This window comes from Bubalus bubalis, chromosome 17, assembly GCF_019923935.1.
Source record: "Bubalus bubalis isolate 160015118507 breed Murrah chromosome 17, NDDB_SH_1, whole genome shotgun sequence".
In the NCBI taxonomy this organism is placed as follows: Eukaryota; Metazoa; Chordata; class Mammalia; order Artiodactyla; family Bovidae; genus Bubalus; species Bubalus bubalis.
Window position 1 is genome coordinate 550,783 of NC_059173.1, and position 19,885 is coordinate 570,667.

At 58.2% G+C, this 19,885-nt stretch overlaps 2 protein-coding genes and 1 long non-coding RNA gene across 3 annotated transcripts; 2 read left to right on the forward strand and 1 right to left on the reverse strand.

The window, feature by feature from the left end:
- Positions 1–152: 152 nt before the first annotated feature.
- Positions 153–11,820, forward strand: LRRC74B (leucine rich repeat containing 74B). Its single transcript, XM_044930598.1, has 9 exons — positions 153–390; positions 902–1,045; positions 1,692–1,823; positions 2,608–2,814; positions 5,711–5,820; positions 6,863–6,978; positions 8,082–8,160; positions 10,829–10,924; positions 11,683–11,820. Exons 1-9 carry the CDS (start codon positions 252–254, stop codon positions 11,818–11,820), a joined length of 1,161 nt encoding a protein of 386 aa, XP_044786533.1. The 5' UTR covers positions 153–251.
- On the reverse strand, positions 11,491–15,569 carry LOC112579866. Its single transcript, XR_006545728.1, has 2 exons — positions 12,959–15,569; positions 11,491–11,995 (listed from the first exon to the last, which is right to left on the reverse strand). It is a non-coding gene; the product is annotated as an uncharacterized LOC112579866 (long non-coding RNA).
- Positions 13,608–19,672, forward strand: LOC112579865 (tubulin alpha-3 chain). The gene is made up of 5 exons (XM_025267206.2): positions 13,608–13,747; positions 15,551–15,773; positions 16,251–16,399; positions 16,489–17,169; positions 19,290–19,672. Exons 1-5 carry the CDS (start codon positions 13,745–13,747, stop codon positions 19,584–19,586), a joined length of 1,353 nt encoding a protein of 450 aa, XP_025122991.1. The 5' UTR covers positions 13,608–13,744; the 3' UTR covers positions 19,587–19,672.
- The last annotated feature ends 213 nt before the right edge of the window (positions 19,673–19,885 follow it).

Genomic DNA, 19,885 nt, shown 5'->3' on the forward strand with positions numbered 1-19,885 from the left:
GCGCGCCGATCAGTCCTGGCTGCGAGCGGGCCAAGGTCAGCGCCCGCTCTTGGCGGCGGCGTCCGCAGCAACCAACAACTTGGAGTCACCTAGGCAACCGCTGCCGGCGAGGCGTCCCTATTGGCTGCAGCGGACAAGCGCCCCATCAGATTGGCCAATGCGCCGGAGGGCCCATCCCATCCCCGGGCCGGGCTCCGCGGCAGTCCCTCGCATCCCCGCTCTGTGGCCGCGACTGCAGAGTGGGCGTAACCATGAGGGGTCCCCTCCAGGAGCCTGGGGAGAAGGAAGGCCAGGAGGAAGGGGCAGCGGCGGTCTGTGGGTGTCCTGCTGGGGTCCCGGAGGCCAAGAAGGGTTCGGACGCGGATTCGGACTCAGACCAGGAGACAGAAGGTGCCTACTGGCAGGGGGTGGGGGCAGGCTGGGGCCGCGTAGGCAGGGGACCCCGTCCGGCAGGAGCGCACCCCTCCGTGGGGCTGGGGGCGGCTCTCGCCCTGTGCCTTCCCCACCATGCTCCTGGCGTCCCATCCTTGGAACAGGCTTCCAGAATGAGGTTAAGAGGCAACCCCCCACACCCCAAACAGCGTAAGAAGGGCTGTCTCACCCGGGCCATCAGAAAAAAAACTAAAGGAATGGAGGTGGGAACTTAGAATTGTTTCAGTTTCCTCCCCCATAAGAGGTTCCCACAGCCCTGTGGTCTGCAATCCGGTGGAAGAGACAGCATACACTGCGGAGTCTGGGGGGTGGGCGGGGAGGGGAGGGCCAGGACCAGCTACACAAGCGGCCGGACTGCACGTGGGGCCGCGGTCCCCGCCAGCACAGGAGGAAACGCCTCCAGAGGGGAGACCAGGTTGGGCAGTGGGGCTGGCCAGGAGGGAGCCACGTGAACCCCATCTCCCATCAGGCGCCTGCAAGCCTGGCGAGCTGGGCAAGGACACCGTCTACCTGAGGTCCTGCCGAGCCTATAGCGTCGTGCCCGCCTCCTGCTTTCTGCGCCAAGGGAGCGCCCCAGAGCTCAGCCTGCGGCACCGTGGCCTGGGGCCCCAGGTACCCCGGGAGGGACCCTCGTGCAGGCTTGGAGGGCGAGGACCTGGGAGGCAGCAGCCTTGGGAGGAGTCCTTTCCTGAGCCCACCCCCCACACTTCCCCAGCCCTGCTCGGGGTCCCAGGCATGTCCCAGCCCCCACACTGAGTGACAGGTGGGATCGGGGTTACAACAGAGTTCAGTACAAGGACTGGGGGGCCTGCAGCTACTGCTAAGTCGCTTCAGGCGTGTCCGACTCTGTGTGACCCCATAGACAGCAGCCCACCAGGCTCCCCCGTCCCTGGGATTCTCCAGGCAAGAACACTGGAGTGGGTTGCCATTTACTTCTCCATGCATGAAAGTGAAAAGTGAAAGTTGTGCCTGACTCTTAGCGACCCCATGGACTGCAGCCTTCCAGGCTCCTCCATCCATGGGATTTGTCAGGCAAGAGTACTGGAGTGGGGTGCCATTGCCTTCTCCAGCGGGGCCTGCAAGACACCCCTGATTTATTAGGTTAAGCTCCTGGGGAGACCGATAAGGAGAAGCTGGCATCCCTGGGCCTGTAGGAATGAACTGAGCAGGCTGAGCCCCTCAGGCAGAGCCCAGGGAGTGCCCTGCTGTGTCTGCGGCCCTGGGAAGGACCAGGCCCCTCAGGTCCCTCTCTGTCCCGGGGGCCCGGGCTCTGGCCCATGCACTGACCTCCAATTCCTGCATCAAGCGGCTGGACCTTCGGGACAACGGACTCTGTGGGGCTGGTGCAGAGGCCCTGGCAGGCGCTCTGAGCAGAAGCCGCAGTATCTGTGGTAGGTTCTGAGCCTGGGGTGGGGCTGGGCTACCCAACACGGGGCCTTCCCACCCCGCTCCCAGCTGCTGCTGCTGCTGGGGGGCAGGGCTTCATCACAGGGTGGGGAGGGTGGGGTGGGGCCAGGCCCTCTGTGGGGCACCCGGAGTTGTGGGGCCTCCTCCACTGTCTTCAGCCAGCCAGCACCCACTGTGTGTGGTGCCCTCCCAGTGCCTGGATGCAGAGAGGCAGGGGGCAGACGGGCAGGGGCCAGGCAGGGCGAGATGAGAGGGGCTGGATCTAGACACCGTCTCTGCCACGGAAGGGCAGGGAGACCCTGGGCAAGGAGCCAGGCTCGCTGAGCCTCAGTTTTCAACACTCAGCCCTTGGAGACGTGGGGACATACGCTCCGCAGAGCGTCTGCTCACGTAAGACCTCCACACGCGGCCACTTAGGCGTCACTGCCAGTCCCCGGAAACGTGGCAGTGAGGCTTCCACGGGTGGGCCACACGGCTGCCAGGAGTGAATCACCCACCGTGGGGCTGGGTGCATCTACATTACAGCCCCGCAGAGTAGGCGGCGTTAGCCCCCCGACAAAGCTTGTGGATACACGGACTGGGGACAGGGCTCTGGGGAGCTGCCTGGGGCCGCAGGGGACCCAGCTGATGGGGGCACACTCACCACCCACCCCAGGACAGTCCGGCCACTAAGTCCCCCATGCCGGGACAGGCTGGGCAGCTGTGGGGGATGGAAGGGGTGGGGCCTGGCTCTGGAGCCCGTCCCTGAGGACTGGTGCTGGCCCCCAGATGTGGACCTGTCGGAGAACCGCCTGGGAGCGGAGGGAGCCCAGGCCATCTGTGCCGCCCTGGCAGTGAGCCCGGCTGTGCAGAGACTGCAGTTGGCAGGGAACGGCCTGGAAGAGCAGGCAGCCCAGTGCCTGGCTGAGCTCCTGCTGGCCCACACGGGCCTGAAATCCCTGGACCTGAGCTACAACCAGCTGAATGACCAAGCAGGTACCATCCGGCCGCTGGCCAGGGTCACCACGGTGGTGCTCTTGACCGTCTTCCTGGGGCAGGGTGGGCGGAGGTAGGCAGGACCACTCAGAGCAGCCGTGCCCGGCTCCTGTCCCTGCACCCCACCCCCACCCCGGGAGTCTCAGTCCATTCCCCAGATACTTCTCTGCCCAGCACTGCCTGTGGGCCTGACAGCCACTAGGGCTCCAACCATAAACTCAACAGAGCCCTTGCCCTCACGGAGGGCTTCCCAGGTAGTGCTAATGATAAAGAACCTGCTTGCCGATGCAGGAGATGTGAGAGACTCGGGTTCAGTCCTTGGGTCAGGGAGACCCCCTGGAGGAGGGCACGGCAATCCACTCCAGTGTTCTTGCGTGGAGAATCCCACGGACAGAGAGCCTGGTGGGCTATAGTCCATGGGGTCGCAGAGAGTCAGACACGACTGAAGCAAATTAGCAAGCATGCCTTCACATGTTAACAGGATTACCCTCCATAATTATTGGTGCTACAAAAGAAAGAAGCAGGGCAGGATTCTAGAGAAGAATGAACTCCCCCCCACTACTTCAGAGAGGTGACCACCGCGGAGGACTCTGTGAGGAGGTGACGTTTAAGCTGAAGTGTGCAGGACGGAGAAGTCAGTCATGGCAAGACCAGAGGGAGAGCATTTCACGCAGAGGAACCATTTCCCAGAGAGACAGACAGACACCAGGGTGGCTGGGCTACTGAGCCCGGAGAGAGGGGCCCGGCGTGGGATGGAGCGGCAGAGGGGCTGCAGGGCCCACATCAAGGCAGGACGTGTGGACGTTGCTCCAAGTGCGGTGGGAGACATCAGTGGGACTCCCCCGTCTCAGCACCTTCTCCCGTGCCCCAGGGCCTCTGCACGGGCTGGCCGCCCTGCCAGGAGCATACACCCAGTCACCTGGGGACCTTCCCTGAAGGTCCAGCGGCTAGGACTCTGCGTTTCCAATGCAGGGGCCCTGGGTTCGATCTTCGGTCAGGGAACCAGATCTCATATGTTTCAACTAAGACCTAGTGCAGACAAATAAAATTTTTAAAAACATTTTTTAAAAATTAAAAAAAAAAATCCCCCGGGACCCTGGGTTAGGAATACAGATTCCGTGGCCTGGGATCTGCTGGGCCTCTGAGCCCTCTTGGGGGGCATGCCTGTGCACCTGCATTGTAACAGCTGCCCCAGGAGATTCGCCTGATCCACAAAGTTCAGGAATCACTGCTCTGCCTGCTGAGCCTGAGTGAATGGCGCTAGCCTCGCTGTGGGAGAATCAGTCCTAGAGTTCAACTGTGAGACAGACAGCCTGCCTTCTAAGAAAACTGCTGGGGGAACAGGCAAATTAAAAGAGAAGCTCACTTCAGGCTTTCAACAAAGTAAGTCTAGGTGACCCTTTGGGTCAGCACTAGACAGGCAGTGAGGTCGGAGGGGCTTGGGACTCGAGGCCTTTGAAGGCTGCACGGCACGTGAGGGTCTGTGGGCGGACCCGCCTCCCTGAGGGGTCTCAGCCTCCCCACCTGACCTGAGGCCAGGGTAGCACCAACCTTGTGGGGTGGCTGCGGGGGTCGTGAGGAACACGCACCGGGAGCACAGAAGGCTTATTCACAGCTGTAGGTCCCGCTCACCCTCCCGCTGCTCAGCACAGAAGGGGGTTCCCGCCAAAGCGGGCGCCGCTGCCGCCTGCCTCTCCCAGCCCTGGATGTGTCTGAGACCCTGCGGCTGTCAGACCTGGTGCTGGACACGGGGTGGGGTTCCGGATCTCAGGGAGGCGCCAGGAGTCCTCGCGGCCCTGCAGGGAGCTCTCCAAGGTGCTGCCACGTCTGCGGACCTGGCCGCCGAGCCTTCTGCTCTGTGCTGGGTGCGGCACCATGGAGAGGGGCCAGGCAGGGAGGTTTAAGGATGGACACAGAGCAGACAAGGGGTCCGAGGTGGTCCGACCCGGCCTGGCTGAGTAAGCAAGGCTTCCCGGCCGGGAATGAGGCGCTGTTCCCCAGGTAAAGAAGGGCGTCAGCAGTTGCACATGGGGGTGGGGTGGGGGAGCAGGGGCAGCTGGAACTGAGAACCAGGAGCGGGTCAGACCCACTGAGCCTGGACTCGGCAGAGTCCATCTTACATGTGAAATAGCTCTCGGGTTTCTTACCCACCCAGACCTGCTCTTTCCTTTCCTTTTTTCCCTCTCTTTTTAATATTCACTTATTTATTTGAAGAAGGGCATGGCAACCCGCTCCAGTATTCTTGCCTGGAGAATCCCATGGGCAGAGGAGCCTGGTGGGCTGCAGGCCATGGGGTTGCAGAGAGTCGGACACGACTGAGTGACTTTCACTTCACTACTTATTTCTTTGCTGCACTAGGTCCCAGCTGTGGCACGCAGGCTCTTCAGCTGCAGCACGTGTGACCTAGCTCCCTGACCCAGGATCCGACCTGGGCCCCCTGCCCTGGGAGCCCTGGTCCACACCAGGGAAGTCCTCTCCTTTTCTACCCCGCTGCCTGCCCTCTACCACAGCCACACTGACCTTGTCTCCTCCTGCGTAGACGGCGGCACAAGCCACCCAATGGGCCCCCTGACCTCTGGTTCCCGCCCCCACCCACCATAACCTTGTCTCTCCTTAAAGCATCTCTCTAGTGCCCGTCTCTCCTACGTCCCCTCACAGCCTCACCCGGGGGCCCAGCGCCAGGCCTGTGTGCGTTTCCATGAGCCCTGGGTTCCCTGTCCCTCCTTCTCCCCCCACATTCGCTCTCCACGGGTGCATGGGGTGTCCCTTCATCCTCAAGGCTCTCTCCACTTTTCTGGCGTGCACAGCAGAGGCCCTGGCCCACAGCGGGTATCACTATCAGTTCTTGAAGGAATGATCAGAGTGAATAAGAAAGTCTGTCGTGGTGTTTCTGAAGGGGAGACGCTTGGACCAGCCCTGGCAGAAAACACAGGACTCATGGAGCTCAACGTGAGCTGGAATCATTTGCGAGGCCTGGGAGCCGTAGCCTTCGCCAGAGGACTGGAGGTACGAGGCCCCGCCCAGCAAGCCCCTCTGGCCTCCTTCAGGGCTGGGTCTCCCAGCCACCAGCCCCCATCTCTTGCAGCTCTTCAGAAATGAGCCTTAGGGACTTCCCTGGCAGTCCAGTGGCTAAGACTATGTGCTCTCACTTCAGGGGGCACAGGTTCAATTCCTGGTTGGGGAACCAGATCCCACATGCCTCATGGTACAGGCAAAAAAAAAAAGAAAAAAAGAAAAGGAAGAAAGGAGGCTTGGATCTGTCCAGCAGCGCTTAGAGGATGTTTCTCCAGGTGACTTCAGTTTCCCTGGCTCTATTTAATGACGACAGTTTGGTCTCCCTGCACCGACTCTCAGGGCGCTGAGTGAGGGATCCACAGCTGGAGACGCATGCCTCCAGAGACGTCATGGACACTCGGGTTGGGGGGACACCATTGGTCCAGTGACGCACACTCACCGCTGGGCAGATGCTTGCCTGAGATGACAGCCCTGGGCCCCGGGACCCCTGCACACCCTCTCACATGCTCTGCCTGTTCCCTGGTCCCAACACCTGGGGAATGGGGGGCACAGGGCCCCGTGATGCCCCTGGGGGCAGCTGCCTCTGCAGGATCCTTCTTGGGGAATGGCAGCATGGCCTTGCCCTCCGACAAGGCTGACCGGGGTCCCGCCCCACAAGCTGGGCACCCACGGGCCCCCAACTTCTCCCCATCACAGTCCTCCGGGCACATTTCATCCAACAGTCCTTCACTGGCATCCTCCTTGGGCCCTGGGATGCTCTGTGCCTTGGGGTCCCTGCCTGGGAGGGGTCCCCATCACTGTGTCTCTGGGGCCTGTGGCCCCAGGGCAGACCGCTCACTCTGAGGCTCACCCACATCCGTGCCCACCCTCTACTGGTCACCACTGCCCAAGCCCAGGGCTCTCCCCGGCAACCTCTGTGGTCTTCTACTCCCGGTCCACACTCTGCTCCTCAGCTCTCCTGGGCTCGGAGGCTGGGGCCTGGCTTCCTCCATCGGCACGTGTGGTCCCATGGGGTTGCTCCTTTGTGTCCCAGGCAAACATCTTCCTGAGGGTCCTGGACATCTCGTACAATGGCTGTGGGGATTCTGGAGCCTCCGCGGTGGGGGAGGTGCTCAAGACCAACAACGTGCTGGAGGAGCTCTACATGAGGTGAGAGCAGGGGGCCCCCGTCTCCGCCCCCAGGCCCCCCGCCACCCAGGGACTGGGGATCCTCCCGCTGCTGTTCACCGTCAGGGCTGGAACCTGTCACAGTCCCAGGGCATGCCACTCTGTCCCCCTCACTCAAGTTCATCCTTGCTACGTGAAAGTGTTAGTCCCTCAATCGTGTCTGATGCTTTGTGACCCTATGGACTGTAGTCTGCCAGGCTCCTCTGTCCATGGGATTCTCCAGGCCAGAATACTGGAGTGGGTTGCCATGCCCTCCTCCAGGGGATCTTCCCAACCCAGGGACTGAACCTGGGTCTCCTGCATTGCAGGCAGATTCTTGACTCTCTGAGCCACTAGGGAAGCCCATCCTTTGTACCTGGGGACTCGTAATTCCTACCGTGTGGCTGGGGGGTGGGAGGTGTAACATGTAAACCTCTTCAGCAGAGCTGGTGTGGGCGGTGGTGCTCCACGTACGTGCTCCTCCCTTTCAGGAGGGGTTTGTGCTCTGTCCAGCATGTGGCTGCTGAGGGCCTGCCATGGCTGGGCTGCTCCTCCAAGCCCAGGCAGGGTCCCAGGCTTCCTGGGAAAACCAGAGGGAAGGGAGGAGGTGGGGGTCAGACAGGTCCTGGGCTGTCCGCCATCGGCACAGGCATCTGCTCCATCTACCCATTTTCCCCTCCCGGTGGGGGAAAGCTGGGGTCTGAGAAGATAGAGGGAAATGGGGCTGGCCTGGAGACAAAGCAGCCAAGAGCAGTGAGGGGGCCTGGAGCAGGAGGTGGGAAGGGGGCTGGGTGGCTGTCGTGGGGACAGAGCCAGGGTGCAGGACGTAAGGGAGCACTTGCTGAGCGCTGAGGGCCCGGGAGCAGCAGCCGGTCTCCACTGGGGAGTGGAGTTGGCAGGGAACAACTCTCTAGGCATGTCTGCTGGACCCTGAACACTGGAGACTCCATTGAAGTGTCTACACACTGACTTGCCCGGGGCCCCCGGGGAGTGCTTGGAGGCTGGACCTGGGGGTTGCAGCAGCAGCTCCAGCCGCGGCCCCGGGGCAACGTGGCTCTGCACAGCTGCCTGCAAGGCAGCGCAAGGCACACGCCTTTCTGTTGCAGCAACAACCGCATCTCTGCGGTGGGAGCCCTGAGCCTGGGCCTGGGCCTGCGAGTCAACCAGACACTGAGGATTCTTGCTGTGAGTGCCAGCCTGATGGGGGAGGCCCCGGCACAGACCCACCTGTACCTGCCCACACAGCACCCTCCCTGCCACATCTCAGCCCGGTGCCTGCGGGCACACGGGGGAGGGGGTACCCGGCTTCCTCCTGCAACCTCGTCATCCACTCACCCATCTCTGGCCTGGCCCACAGATTCCTTCAGACTACCCCCAGGCCCACCGGGCTTCCCCTCACCTCCCCCTGGCCTTGCTGGAACCCAGGGGCCATGCAGGTGTTCCTTCTCCAGTGGGGAGGATGTGGCCAACCACTGAGAGCAGAAGGCAGTGAAGGGAGGCCGGAGCAGGCCCTCCAGGACCTCTCTGCCAGCTGCACGTGCTCCGAGGACAGCGCCAGCAGGTCTGGGGACATCATCCCTGCCTGGCCCTCAGGGAGGACAGGAGCCCCCAGCAACACCCACTTCCCCAGCCTGAGGCTCACTCTTGCCCCCGAGTAGAACCCAGACCTCTCTCTAAGCTCTGAGTCTCCATTTCTAGCCACCTGGCGGATGGTACCCTAGATGAGAACAGGCACACGGGATTCTGGGAGTCAAACCTGACCTCACCGTCCCCCCAAAGGGCTGCCTCTAGGTGGGGGCTCCTTCGCATCCTGTCAGCTGGGGCCCAGTGCTGACCCCACCTCGTCCCACACCTTCCCTCCGGGGAGAGGGAAGGGTTGCCCACTGCTCCTCCTCCCCGTCTGCCATCAGGTCATCTTCCTAAACAGGAAACGGTCCCGGCTTTAAATCTCTGTGGAAAACGCCAAGCTTAGTCATCTGCTCATTCACAGCACATGGGCTCTGCGCTCCGCCAGCCCCGCCCTCCTCCCCATCTTGAGCCCCTTCACTCTCAGCCCAGTTCAGTTCAGTCTCTCAGTCGTGTCCGACTCTTTGCGACCCCATGGACTGCAGCATGCCAGGCCTCCCTGTCCATCACCAACTCCCAGAGCTTGCTCAAACCCATGTCCATCGAGTCAGTGATATACCATCCAACCATCTCATCCTCTGTCGTACCCTTCTCCTGCCTTCAATCCTTCCCAGGATCATGGTCTTTTCCAATGACTCAATTCTTTGCATCAGGTGGCAAAAGTATTGGGGTTTCAGCTTCAGCATCAGTCCTTCCAATGAACATGCAGGACTGATCTCCTTTAAGACGGGCTGGTTGGATCTCCTTGCAGTCCAAGGGACTCTCAAGAGTCTTCTCCAACACCACAGTTCAAAAGCATCAATTCTTCGGCACTCAGCTTTCCTCACAGTCCAACTCTCACATCCATACGTGACCACTGGAAAAACCATAGCTTTGACTAGACTTTGCTAGAAAAGTAATGTCTCTGCTTTTTAATATGCTGTCTAGGTTGGTCATAGCTTTTCTTCCAAGGAGCAAGTGTCTTTTAATTTCACGACTGCAGTCGCCATCTGCAATGATTTTGGAGCCCAAGAAAAGAAAGTCTGTCACTCTTTCCATTGTTTCCCCATCTATTTGCCATGAAGTGATGGGACTGGATGACACAATCTTCTTTTTTTGAATGTTGAGTTTTAAGCCACCTTTTTCACTCTCCTCTTTCACTTTCATCAAGAGGATCTGCAGTTCCTCTTCACTTTCTGCCATAAGAGTGGTGTCATCTGCATATCTGAGGTTATTGATATTTCTCCTGGCAATCTTGATTCCAGCTTATGCTTCATCCAGTCCAGCATTTCTCATGATATACTCTGCATATAAGTTAAATAAGCAGGGTGACAATATACAGCCTTACATACTCCTTTCCCAATTTGGAACCAGTCTGTTGTCAAACAAGGAGGGAACACAGCCCCGGCCATCAACAGAAAATTGGATTGAAGATTTACTGAGCATGGCCCCACCCATCAGAACAAAAGAGTTTCCCCCACAATCAGTCTCTCCCATCAGGAAGCTTCCATAAGCCTCTTATCCTTCTCCATCAGAGAGCAGACTGAAAACCACAATCACAGAAAACTAATCAAACTGATAACATGGACCACAGCCTTGTCTAACTCAATGAAACTATGAGCCATGCCATGTAGGGCCACCCAAGATGGACGGGTCATGGTAGAGAGTTCTGACAAGACGTGGTCCACTGGAGAAGGGAACGGCAAACCACTTCAGTGTTCTTGCCTTGAGAACCCCATGAACAGCATGAAAAGACTCATCCCAAGCTGCTTGCAGTTCCCAGCCATGCGGTACAACCTCTCAACCCTGCTTCGCTCCTGTGGCTTCTTGTTGAAATGCCCAACTCAACCCACCTGGCCTGGAAAGCTCAGCTTGGGTGTTTCGTCCCATCCACCCTTCCCTTCCCATGGAGGGTCAGCGCAGGGGTCTCTGAGCACTCTCCACACTGCACTGTTCTGTTTCCTTTCCTCTCCTCCCTGCAACGGTGAGCTCTTTAAGGGTAGGGTGTGTCTCGTGTGTCTCTTTGATTCCTGACAGAGTGGGCACAGGCTGGGGGTGCAGCCAGTGTCCACTCCCTTCCACTATTCCCGGTTCCAGCACCACCAAAGGCATCAGGTCGCAGGGAGGAGCCTTTTGAGCTGAGATAGTGGGGCCGCCCACTATCTCAGAGCCACATCCACAGAGATGGGGGATCGCTCCTGCTGCCTGGGCTCGGCGTCCCTCACTGAGGGACTTGCGTGCTTCTCAGGTGTCCAGGAATCCCATGCGAAGTGAAGGCTGCTCTGGTGTGCTTAAGTCTGTCCAGGCTAATCCACAGTCTGCACTGGAGCTTCTGGACTTTTCTGTGAGTTTCTCATAAACCTTGTCTCTGACCCTCCCAACAGCCCTGGGAGATATGACTTTCTCCATTTTAGAAAGAAAGAAGTGGGGATTGGAGAGAGTGCCTGGCTCAGGTATACGGTGTGGCCATATCCGAGTTCCAAGCTGGCCACTCTGACTGCGCTCCTGCCCCTGTGCGGGGTGTCATGGTGGTCTCACCTCGGACCCCTGCCTGGGTTCTTCACTGGCAGAGAGAGAACAGGTGGCTCAGAGGCCCATGCTCACTGATGTTTGGATTTGCAGGTTCAGCTCTTGAAAGGCAGCCCCTCCTCCCAGCCGGTAGTGCCCGCGAGTGGATCCTAGTGCTGGAGGTTCGCTTGAGGGGCTGCATGAGAGATGAAGACCCTGTTTCACTCCATTTTGCCTTTAAAAAATTCTTTATTGGCAGTGTGGAGTCTTAGCCACTGGACCACCAGAGAAGTTCCAGTTTTGCCTTTTAACGTAGGAAAAATATCACTCTTTTCTAAGGTGGTTAAACACAAATGAGAGAATCCCCAAATATAAATCATGAAGAGTCTAGTTACAAATCACTGCTCATTATCCCTCTGATTTATTTCAACCCAGGCTTGAGTCAAAGCCTGTTCAGAGATGTGTTTACAGTTTCAATTGTTCAAACTTGGGACGAACTGATGCCCTATGAGGTTCTTTGAGACCTCGTGTGTGTAAAATGGCCAAGTTCTCAGAAAGTGATAACATCCTGCCTGGTGATGGGTTTCTCCTCAGGATATCCAGGTGAACAGAGAGTTTGATGACCTCGCCAGTTCAGTGAAGGTCATTCTTCCAGGGCTTTGCATAAAGACGGCTGCCCGCAGAGTGGAGTACAAAAAAGAACTGCTGGCCCTCTTCACACCATCTGAGTGACTATGTGTTGTGTGACTTTCTTCTCTCTCCCACGGGCCACTTCAACTTCAAGGTGCCTTTCAACTGAGGCCCCATGTCAACCAGGCAGAAGTCCTACAGAGCTGGCCTTCACAGTGACTGAGACATCAGTGTTAGGGTCTTCCGTTGTTCTCATTCAGGTCCCAAATTTGTACTCCTAGAGAAATGAAAACATGTCCACACAAAAACTTGAACATACATGTTCATGGCAGCTGTATCCATGATATCCACAGAATGCAAATACCCACCAAGTGATGAGTGGATAAATACAATGTAGTGTACTTATACAATGGAATATTACTTGGCAATAAAAAAGGATGAAATTTGGGATGATGGAAATGTTCTAAAACTGATTATGGTAATGGTTGCACAATTTCAGTAACATACTACAAGTATTTGAATTGTGTACTTTAAATAGATGAATTGTACGGTATGCAAACTGGGTCTTATACAGTTAAGAAAAAAAGGAAGGAAGTAATGACACGTGCGACAACATGGATGAACCCTACCCTAAGTGAAAGAAGTTTATCATAAAGGACCACTTATTGCACCACTTTAACTGGGTGACTTGTCCAATATGTACATTCTATCTCAGAAAAACTGTTGCTGCTGCTGCTAAACTACTTCAGTCACTTCAGTGTCCGACTCTGTGCGACCCCATAGACGGCAGCCCACCAGGCTCCCCCGTCCCTGGGATTCTCCAGGCAAGAACACTGGAGTGGGTTGCCATTTCCTTCTCCAATGCATCAAAGTAAAAAGGGAAAGTGAAGTCACTCAGTCGTGTCTGACTCCCAGTGACCCCATGGACTGCAGCCCACCAGGATGGACTGCAGCCCACCAGGCTCCTCCGTCCATGGGATTTTCCAGGCAAGAGTGCTGGAGTGGGGTGCTGTTATATATACACATTCTTTGGTCCATATCGTGTGAAAAAATGTATAAATGTGTATACTAGCAGAAAAGCAAAATAAAAAAAGACCCAAAACAAAACAACCCTGGCACATTAACAATGCTTATCTCTAGGTTTTGGCTTTATGGCTTTTATTTCCTTTTTTTTTTTTTTTGCTTTTTCCACTCTTCACACTCAGTGTTTTACTTTTACAACCAGAAAAATAAGTCGTACTTAAGACCAAGCCGGCAGCACAGGCTTCGAGTCTGCGGCGTTCTCGGCGCCTGAGGAAGGACGGTCCCCCCATACCCACGACGACGTCCTAACCTGGGGCGGTGCTCGGGGCCAGGAGGCGACGGAGGATAACAGGAGCCAGGCCTGCGGGATGAGGGCCCGTGAAGAGCCCCAGGAGCCTGCTCTCCCTGCTCCCATGCTGGGCAGCACTCCTTTGGCAACCCTCCGCCCTACAGGGCGGTGAGAGGACCTCACAGTCGGAGCGCGGGGCTGGGCCGAGCGCCGCAGGACGGTCCCCTACTTCCCTGTAGGGCCTGCAAATAACCAAGCCAGTCATTCCACGACGGCCCAGCGCCCTCCCCAAATAACAAGGAGGCCCCGGGCGGAGAACCTGCGGGGTGCGGCGGAGTAGACCAGAGCAGGCCTGCTGCAAGGTGCGGGCGGGGCGGGGCGGGGCGGGGACGAGTTGGAGGAAACCGAATAAGGAGACCGGGCGCGCTCCGCCTCCCGCGCGCAGCCTTCCCGCCAAACCCATGTCCAATCAGAACGCACCACAAACCGAGAGTCCCGTGTGAGTCCATCAGAAGCGGGATTCTAGGCTTCGCCCCGCCCCGCAGCGCTCTGGACCAATGGGCATCGGCGGCGGCGGCGGCGTTGGGTCCTCGACGACGTGGGGGGGCTCGTCCAAGGAGCTCGAGGCTTGGCGTCTGCAGTTGAGCGGCGGCGTCTGCAAGAGCGGTTGGTGTTTGTGTACCGGCGGCGGAGGCGGCGGCGGTTGAGCTCATCATGGTACGGATGGACGGAGCGGGAGGACGGGCGGGCCAGGAGGCCTGGGGGCCATGTTCCTGGTAGGGGGGGCTCAGACCGAGGACGCTGGAGAAGCCCCGTGTGGGCCTCTGGTGTGAATCACGCGGCGACCCGAACAGAAGCTGAGAAAGAGAAACTGCGAAGGCAGAGCCGTAGTTCCCGAGAGGATCGACGTCCGAGGGCCTCGGCGGCCAGCGCGCCTTGCCTTGAAGCCCCAGGGCTCAGAGGAGGCAGGCAGTCCCAGGTCCAGCTCGCGGGGAGCGGACAGTGGGCAGCGCCGGGCTCCAGAGGTTGAGGGGGCCTGCTCGGGAAGGAGGTCATCTACCGAGAACCGGGGGCACAGGATTTGGTCTGCGGGAGCTTTGGGAGAGGAAATGGAGCCAGGGACAGGAATATCATTAACCAAACTTCAGTGATCCAGGCGAGGACGGCGGTGCGCTTGCCTTTCTGAGGACAGTGAGGAATGATTTCCCCGAGCGATTCCTTTCATTGTCAGTCAGTCAGGTGGACATGGCCTCTACTGACCACGGAGCTCCCCAGCCGCACATTTGAAGACATTGGGTCACAGAGCTGACCCTGAACACACTGGGGCTGAGCAGGCAAGAGTGACACAGGCGTGCTGTGAAATACAGCCGTTCTGGATTCAAAGCGAACACTGTGCGTTTGAAGACCGTGTGGCTGGGTGGATTTCAAAGGCATTTCCAGGGCTCTGTTAAGAGTCTCTTCTGGAGGAGTGAGTGCTCTGTTACTGGAGGAGGTCTTTCCAGAGCCCAGTGCTTCGCTCCGGAATGAGGTGCAGGGACTGCTGACTCACGTTCATCTCTGACATACGGTGCTTGTGTGATAGAAACAGGACCAAGCTCCTAGGACTGTAAGTTAGAATTTAGGGTGAGTGGCACTCCTCAGATCTCACTTGATCTCCTCTATGTATTTGTTCGGATGATGTGTCTAAAATCATCCAGACGGTTAGGGAATGTAGAGTTACATTCCCAGCAGGAAATCGAGGGCACATTCAAAATATTTAATAGGTACTGTGAGTGCAATCTGTTAGAAGATAGTACTTATAAAGAAGGGGGAAGGGTTTAAGGAAACCACCAGAGGACAGCGCAGTGTCCCAGCACATGCCGTTCTGGGAGCCATTAATCCTAGGCTGCAAGGAGTGAGCAGAGGCAGCGCTTACAAAGAGCCGAGCGGGTGGGTTTCTGACGACTGCTGATTGCCCACAGTCTGTGCCCTTGAAAAGGAACCCAAGACAGCTTGGCCACACCTTCCTCTAACCTCCATCTCTTGCTGCTGACTGACACGGGCTAACGCAACCAGAAGCTAGGGGGTACAAGTCAGCCTGGAACACAGAGCTGGACAGAGAGCAGAGGGTAGACCTAGAGGGGCAGGTGATTAGGTCCTATCCACTTGCCTTTCCCAGCTCCATTACAGCTATCCTTTGGTCAGGACACGATCAAAATTGCTATATTCTTCAGAGAAGTACTGTGACTAGCCATAACATGGAGTTTGTCATTGACATTATATGGCTTGCAAGTTTTAAAGTAACTGATTTACCTATGGTAGCAAACACGCAGGCTTTGGGCTAATTCTGGCGCTGTCAGCTCAGGTACTTTGGAGCAAGCCAGGTTTCACAGGGTTAAAAGGGTCACATAAGGCTCCTTGAAAACAAGGCTTGAGAAAGCCTGAGACGCTCTGAGGCACATACAGCCATTGAGTTAGATCTGCGTGCCGTGCAGAGACCACGGCCGTGTCGCTAGGCCTCACTCGTTGCTCTGCTTCCAGCGCGAGTGCATCTCCATCCACGTGGGGCAGGCGGGCGTCCAGATCGGCAACGCCTGCTGGGAGCTGTACTGCCTGGAGCATGGCATTCAGCCCGACGGCCAGATGCCCAGCGACAAGACCATCGGCGGCGGGGATGACTCCTTCAACACGTTCTTCAGCGAGACCGGGGCCGGCAAGCACGTGCCCAGGGCCGTGTTCGTGGACCTGGAGCCCACCGTGGTCGGTAGGTACCCTCCCACTTGGCAAGGGACGCCCAGAACCTTCGCCGGGTGCCTCCAGGTCAGAAGCCCGAGGTAGTTTCCGAGGGGAGCGGCCACCCAGGAGACGACAAGACAGTCACCCCGGAGCCCGGGAGACCCAGGCCACGGGGTGCGCGGGTCAGTCAGGCTGGCGTCCGTCCAGGGTGGCAGGACCGTCCCAGTGACGCCTGGGGTGGAGCGGCAGGTGTGGGCGAGAGGCGCCCGCAGAGCCGCCTGGGCGCTCCCGTCCTTTGGGAACCCGCCACGCTGAGGCTTCTTCTGGGTTGATGGACCCCCGGAGCCGAAAATGGCAGGTGGGGCGTATCTGTCTTGGAGACTCTCCTGGGAGACCTGACCCCAGGCCAGGGAGGAACGGTGCGGGCCTGCAGACGGGCGGGTCCCAGAGCCGGCCACGGGGGTGGGACCGGCGTCCTCCAAGCCCGGCCGCTGTCCCCCTGCAGACGAGGTGCGCACGGGGACCTACAGGCAGCTCTTCCACCCGGAGCAGCTGATCACCGGGAAGGAAGACGCGGCCAACAACTATGCCCGTGGCCACTACACCATCGGCAAGGAGATCGTCGACCTGGTCCTGGACCGCATCCGCAAACTGGTGAGGGGGGCCCGGGGGCTCCCGGCGGGGAGGGGAGGGGAGGCTCTCGGCGGCGCGTGCGGCCCGGCTCACGCCTCTCCCTCCCGCAGGCGGACCTGTGCACGGGGCTGCAGGGCTTCCTCATCTTCCACAGCTTCGGGGGCGGCACCGGCTCGGGCTTCGCGTCGCTGCTCATGGAGCGGCTCTCGGTGGACTACGGCAAGAAGTCCAAGCTGGAGTTCGCCATCTACCCGGCGCCCCAGGTCTCCACGGCCGTGGTGGAGCCCTACAACTCCATCCTGACCACGCACACGACCCTGGAGCACTCGGACTGCGCCTTCATGGTGGACAACGAGGCCATCTACGACATCTGCCGGCGCAACCTGGACATCGAGCGGCCCACGTACACCAACCTCAACCGGCTCATCGGGCAGATCGTGTCCTCCATCACGGCCTCCCTGCGCTTCGACGGCGCCCTCAACGTGGACCTGACCGAGTTCCAGACCAACCTGGTACCCTACCCCCGCATCCACTTCCCCCTGGCCACGTACGCCCCGGTCATCTCGGCCGAGAAGGCCTACCACGAGCAGCTGTCCGTGGCCGAGATCACCAACGCCTGCTTCGAGCCGGCCAACCAGATGGTCAAGTGTGACCCTCGCCACGGCAAGTACATGGCCTGCTGCATGCTGTACCGGGGGGACGTGGTCCCCAAAGACGTCAACGCGGCCATCGCCACCATCAAGACCAAGCGCACCATCCAGTTTGTGGACTGGTGCCCGACCGGGTTCAAGGTAGGCTGGGCGGTGGCGTGTGCGCAGCTTTCTGCCCGTGGCCGGCCCCGGGTGGGGTGCTGACCCACACGGAGGGTCCCCTGTTCCAGGGCAGCTGGGCTGCAGGGACAGCAAGGTTAGTGATCGGTGTGCTGGACGCCTTGATCTCGATCAGTACTTGATGTACCTTTACTTCTCACAACCAACCCATAATGCTCATGGGCTAACATTACTAATATCTTACACTTCAGAGACAGAGGCTGAGACAGCTTTTAGAACCTAACGGCCTCAGGGGCAGCGACGGAAGGAGGGAGCTTTCAGAGACCTCAGACTGCAGGCCTGCCTGTCCTCACGTTTCCCCGCTGCTCGCCCCAAGAACCTGGTCAGAGTCCGGGGGCTCATCTGTGATAGAAACAACGGGTTTCGATCCCGCATTACTTCAGTGACCAGTTGTCACTGGATCTTAGGCGGCGTTTGTTTCTGTAGAGGATCTTCCATTCATTGCGCAGTACTTTCTGTGGGGCCAAGGGTGGCTCCCTGCTGTTTCTCCAAGCCAGACTTGGAGTGCCGCCTCCCATACAAAACCACACTGATGATTCAGTGGCTCTTCCAACTGTGCTTAGTGTCACAGTGAAACGTCTGCCCAGAGAGGAGCATCCTGAATTTGAAGCCAAGTCCCAGAATGTCCCACTTTAGACCCCGGATCACCAGGCTAAGTGCCTGGCCACGCCTGGGCTTGTTAACCCTGCGCCCTCTTCTCGTTGAGTCCTTTTTCACAAGCGATCTGCGTTAGATAAAGTGCTGGATCCCGCGTCTAAACCCTGATGGGTCCCTTCAGTGTCTGGGAGTTGCCATCTCCAGGGCCTTTGTAGATTGAAAATGAGGACAAGTAGCAGCGATGTGTGGGTCTTCGTTTTCCCATTTTAAATATCAGAGCTTGCCTCTGACCACACCCACGTTGTTGCACCCACCTGGCCTCTGTGAGCCCCACTTCAAGACACCTTGACACGGACCACCTGAGGGTGTACAACTCACACATGTAAAGTGACTCTCAGGGATAACGTGTATGTAACGGGTTTCACCAATCTGGAGATATCCACGAAATTACACCTTCCATAGATGTTTGCAGGCCTCTGAGGTTAGGTTATAGGTTGGGGTTGAAAGCTTTTTTTTTTTGCCATGTCACCTGGCAGGGGGGATCTTAGTCCCTAGCCCAGATATCAGCCCTTGGCCCCCTGCAGTAAACCGCAGCATCTGGACCACCAGGGAAGTCTTTTCTTCTTCCATTCTTCTTGGTTTGAGGAAGTTTCCTTTCAGTGCCCTTACTTTGACCTTTGGAAGGGAAGGCTGCCACCCAAGGCATTCTCAGCTGGGCAGCACTCTGTGGGGTGCCTGGCACTGTGCCCAGGCTTCCCGTCCTGGCTGAGTCTGAGCCAGAGGGGAGGCCAGTCTGGGGAGGTACAGGAGGTCACACTGCTGTCTCCACAAAAGAAAGTTCACCCCGATGGTGTTGAATCCTCACTTGTCAGTCTGAGTGTGGCTTCATATGTTAACAACCGTTTGCTCAGGGGTTCACCATTTTTGTGGAATCCTTTTCCATGTTTGTATTAGGTTTTCTCATTATAAAAGTGTGTATGTGGGAAGATGTTTTAGTCATGCAGAAGGCTGAAAAAGCTTAAGTCCTCTTCTAAAAGTGAAAATGTAGGATATTAAACAGTGGCTGCTCCTGCTGCTAAGTCGCTTCAGTCGTGTCGGACTCTGTGCGACCCCATAGACGGCAGCCCACCAGACTCCCCCATCCCTGGGATTCTCCAGGCAAGAACACTGGAGTGGGTTGCCATTTCCTTCTCCAATGTATGAAAGTGAAAATTGAAAGTGAAGTCACTCAGTCGTGACCGACTCCTAGCGACCCCATGGACTGCCGCCTACCAGGCTCCTCCATCCATGGGATTTTCCAGGCAAGAGTACTGGAGTGGGGTGCCATTGCCTTCTCCGTAAACTGTGGCAGATACTGCCAAAAAATACAGTACCCGTTCCTACAGGGCATCATCGAAAGTGGGTCCATGGCCCCTATTTTTAAAAACAAGCTTCCATTTCCGAGGCCACACTCCCCACTTCACCATGTTCTCCTTCTCTGGCAGGTGGGCATCAACTACCAGCCCCCCACGGTGGTCCCGGGGGGAGACCTGGCCAAGGTGCAGCGGGCCGTGTGCATGCTGAGCAACACCACGGCCATCGCCGAGGCCTGGGCCCGCCTGGACCACAAGTTCGACCTCATGTACGCCAAGCGCGCCTTCGTGCACTGGTACGTGGGGGAGGGCATGGAGGAGGGCGAGTTCTCGGAGGCCCGGGAAGACCTGGCGGCGCTGGAGAAGGATTACGAGGAGGTGGGCGTGGACTCGGTGGAGGCGGAGGCCGAGGAAGGGGAGGAGTACTGAAGGGGGCGCGGCCGGAGCCCCGCATCCTGTCCCCCGACAGCCCCGTGACAGACGTGTTTCCCTATTAAAGTTTGTGTTGAGCATCATCTCTGTATATTGCTTTGGGCCCAACCCCCCGCCAGATACCCGCCTTTCCAAGTGTGCCTAGGGGAGAACCGTCTTCCTCCCGGACAGCAGTGTTGCGGCAGGGCCGCACGTCTGTCTGACTCCGCCTTGCCTCACCTGGCGCGTTAACCCGGAAAGGGGCGGGGGGCGGAACCGGGACGCGCCGTCCTCCTGCACACGCCGGGTCAGCGAGC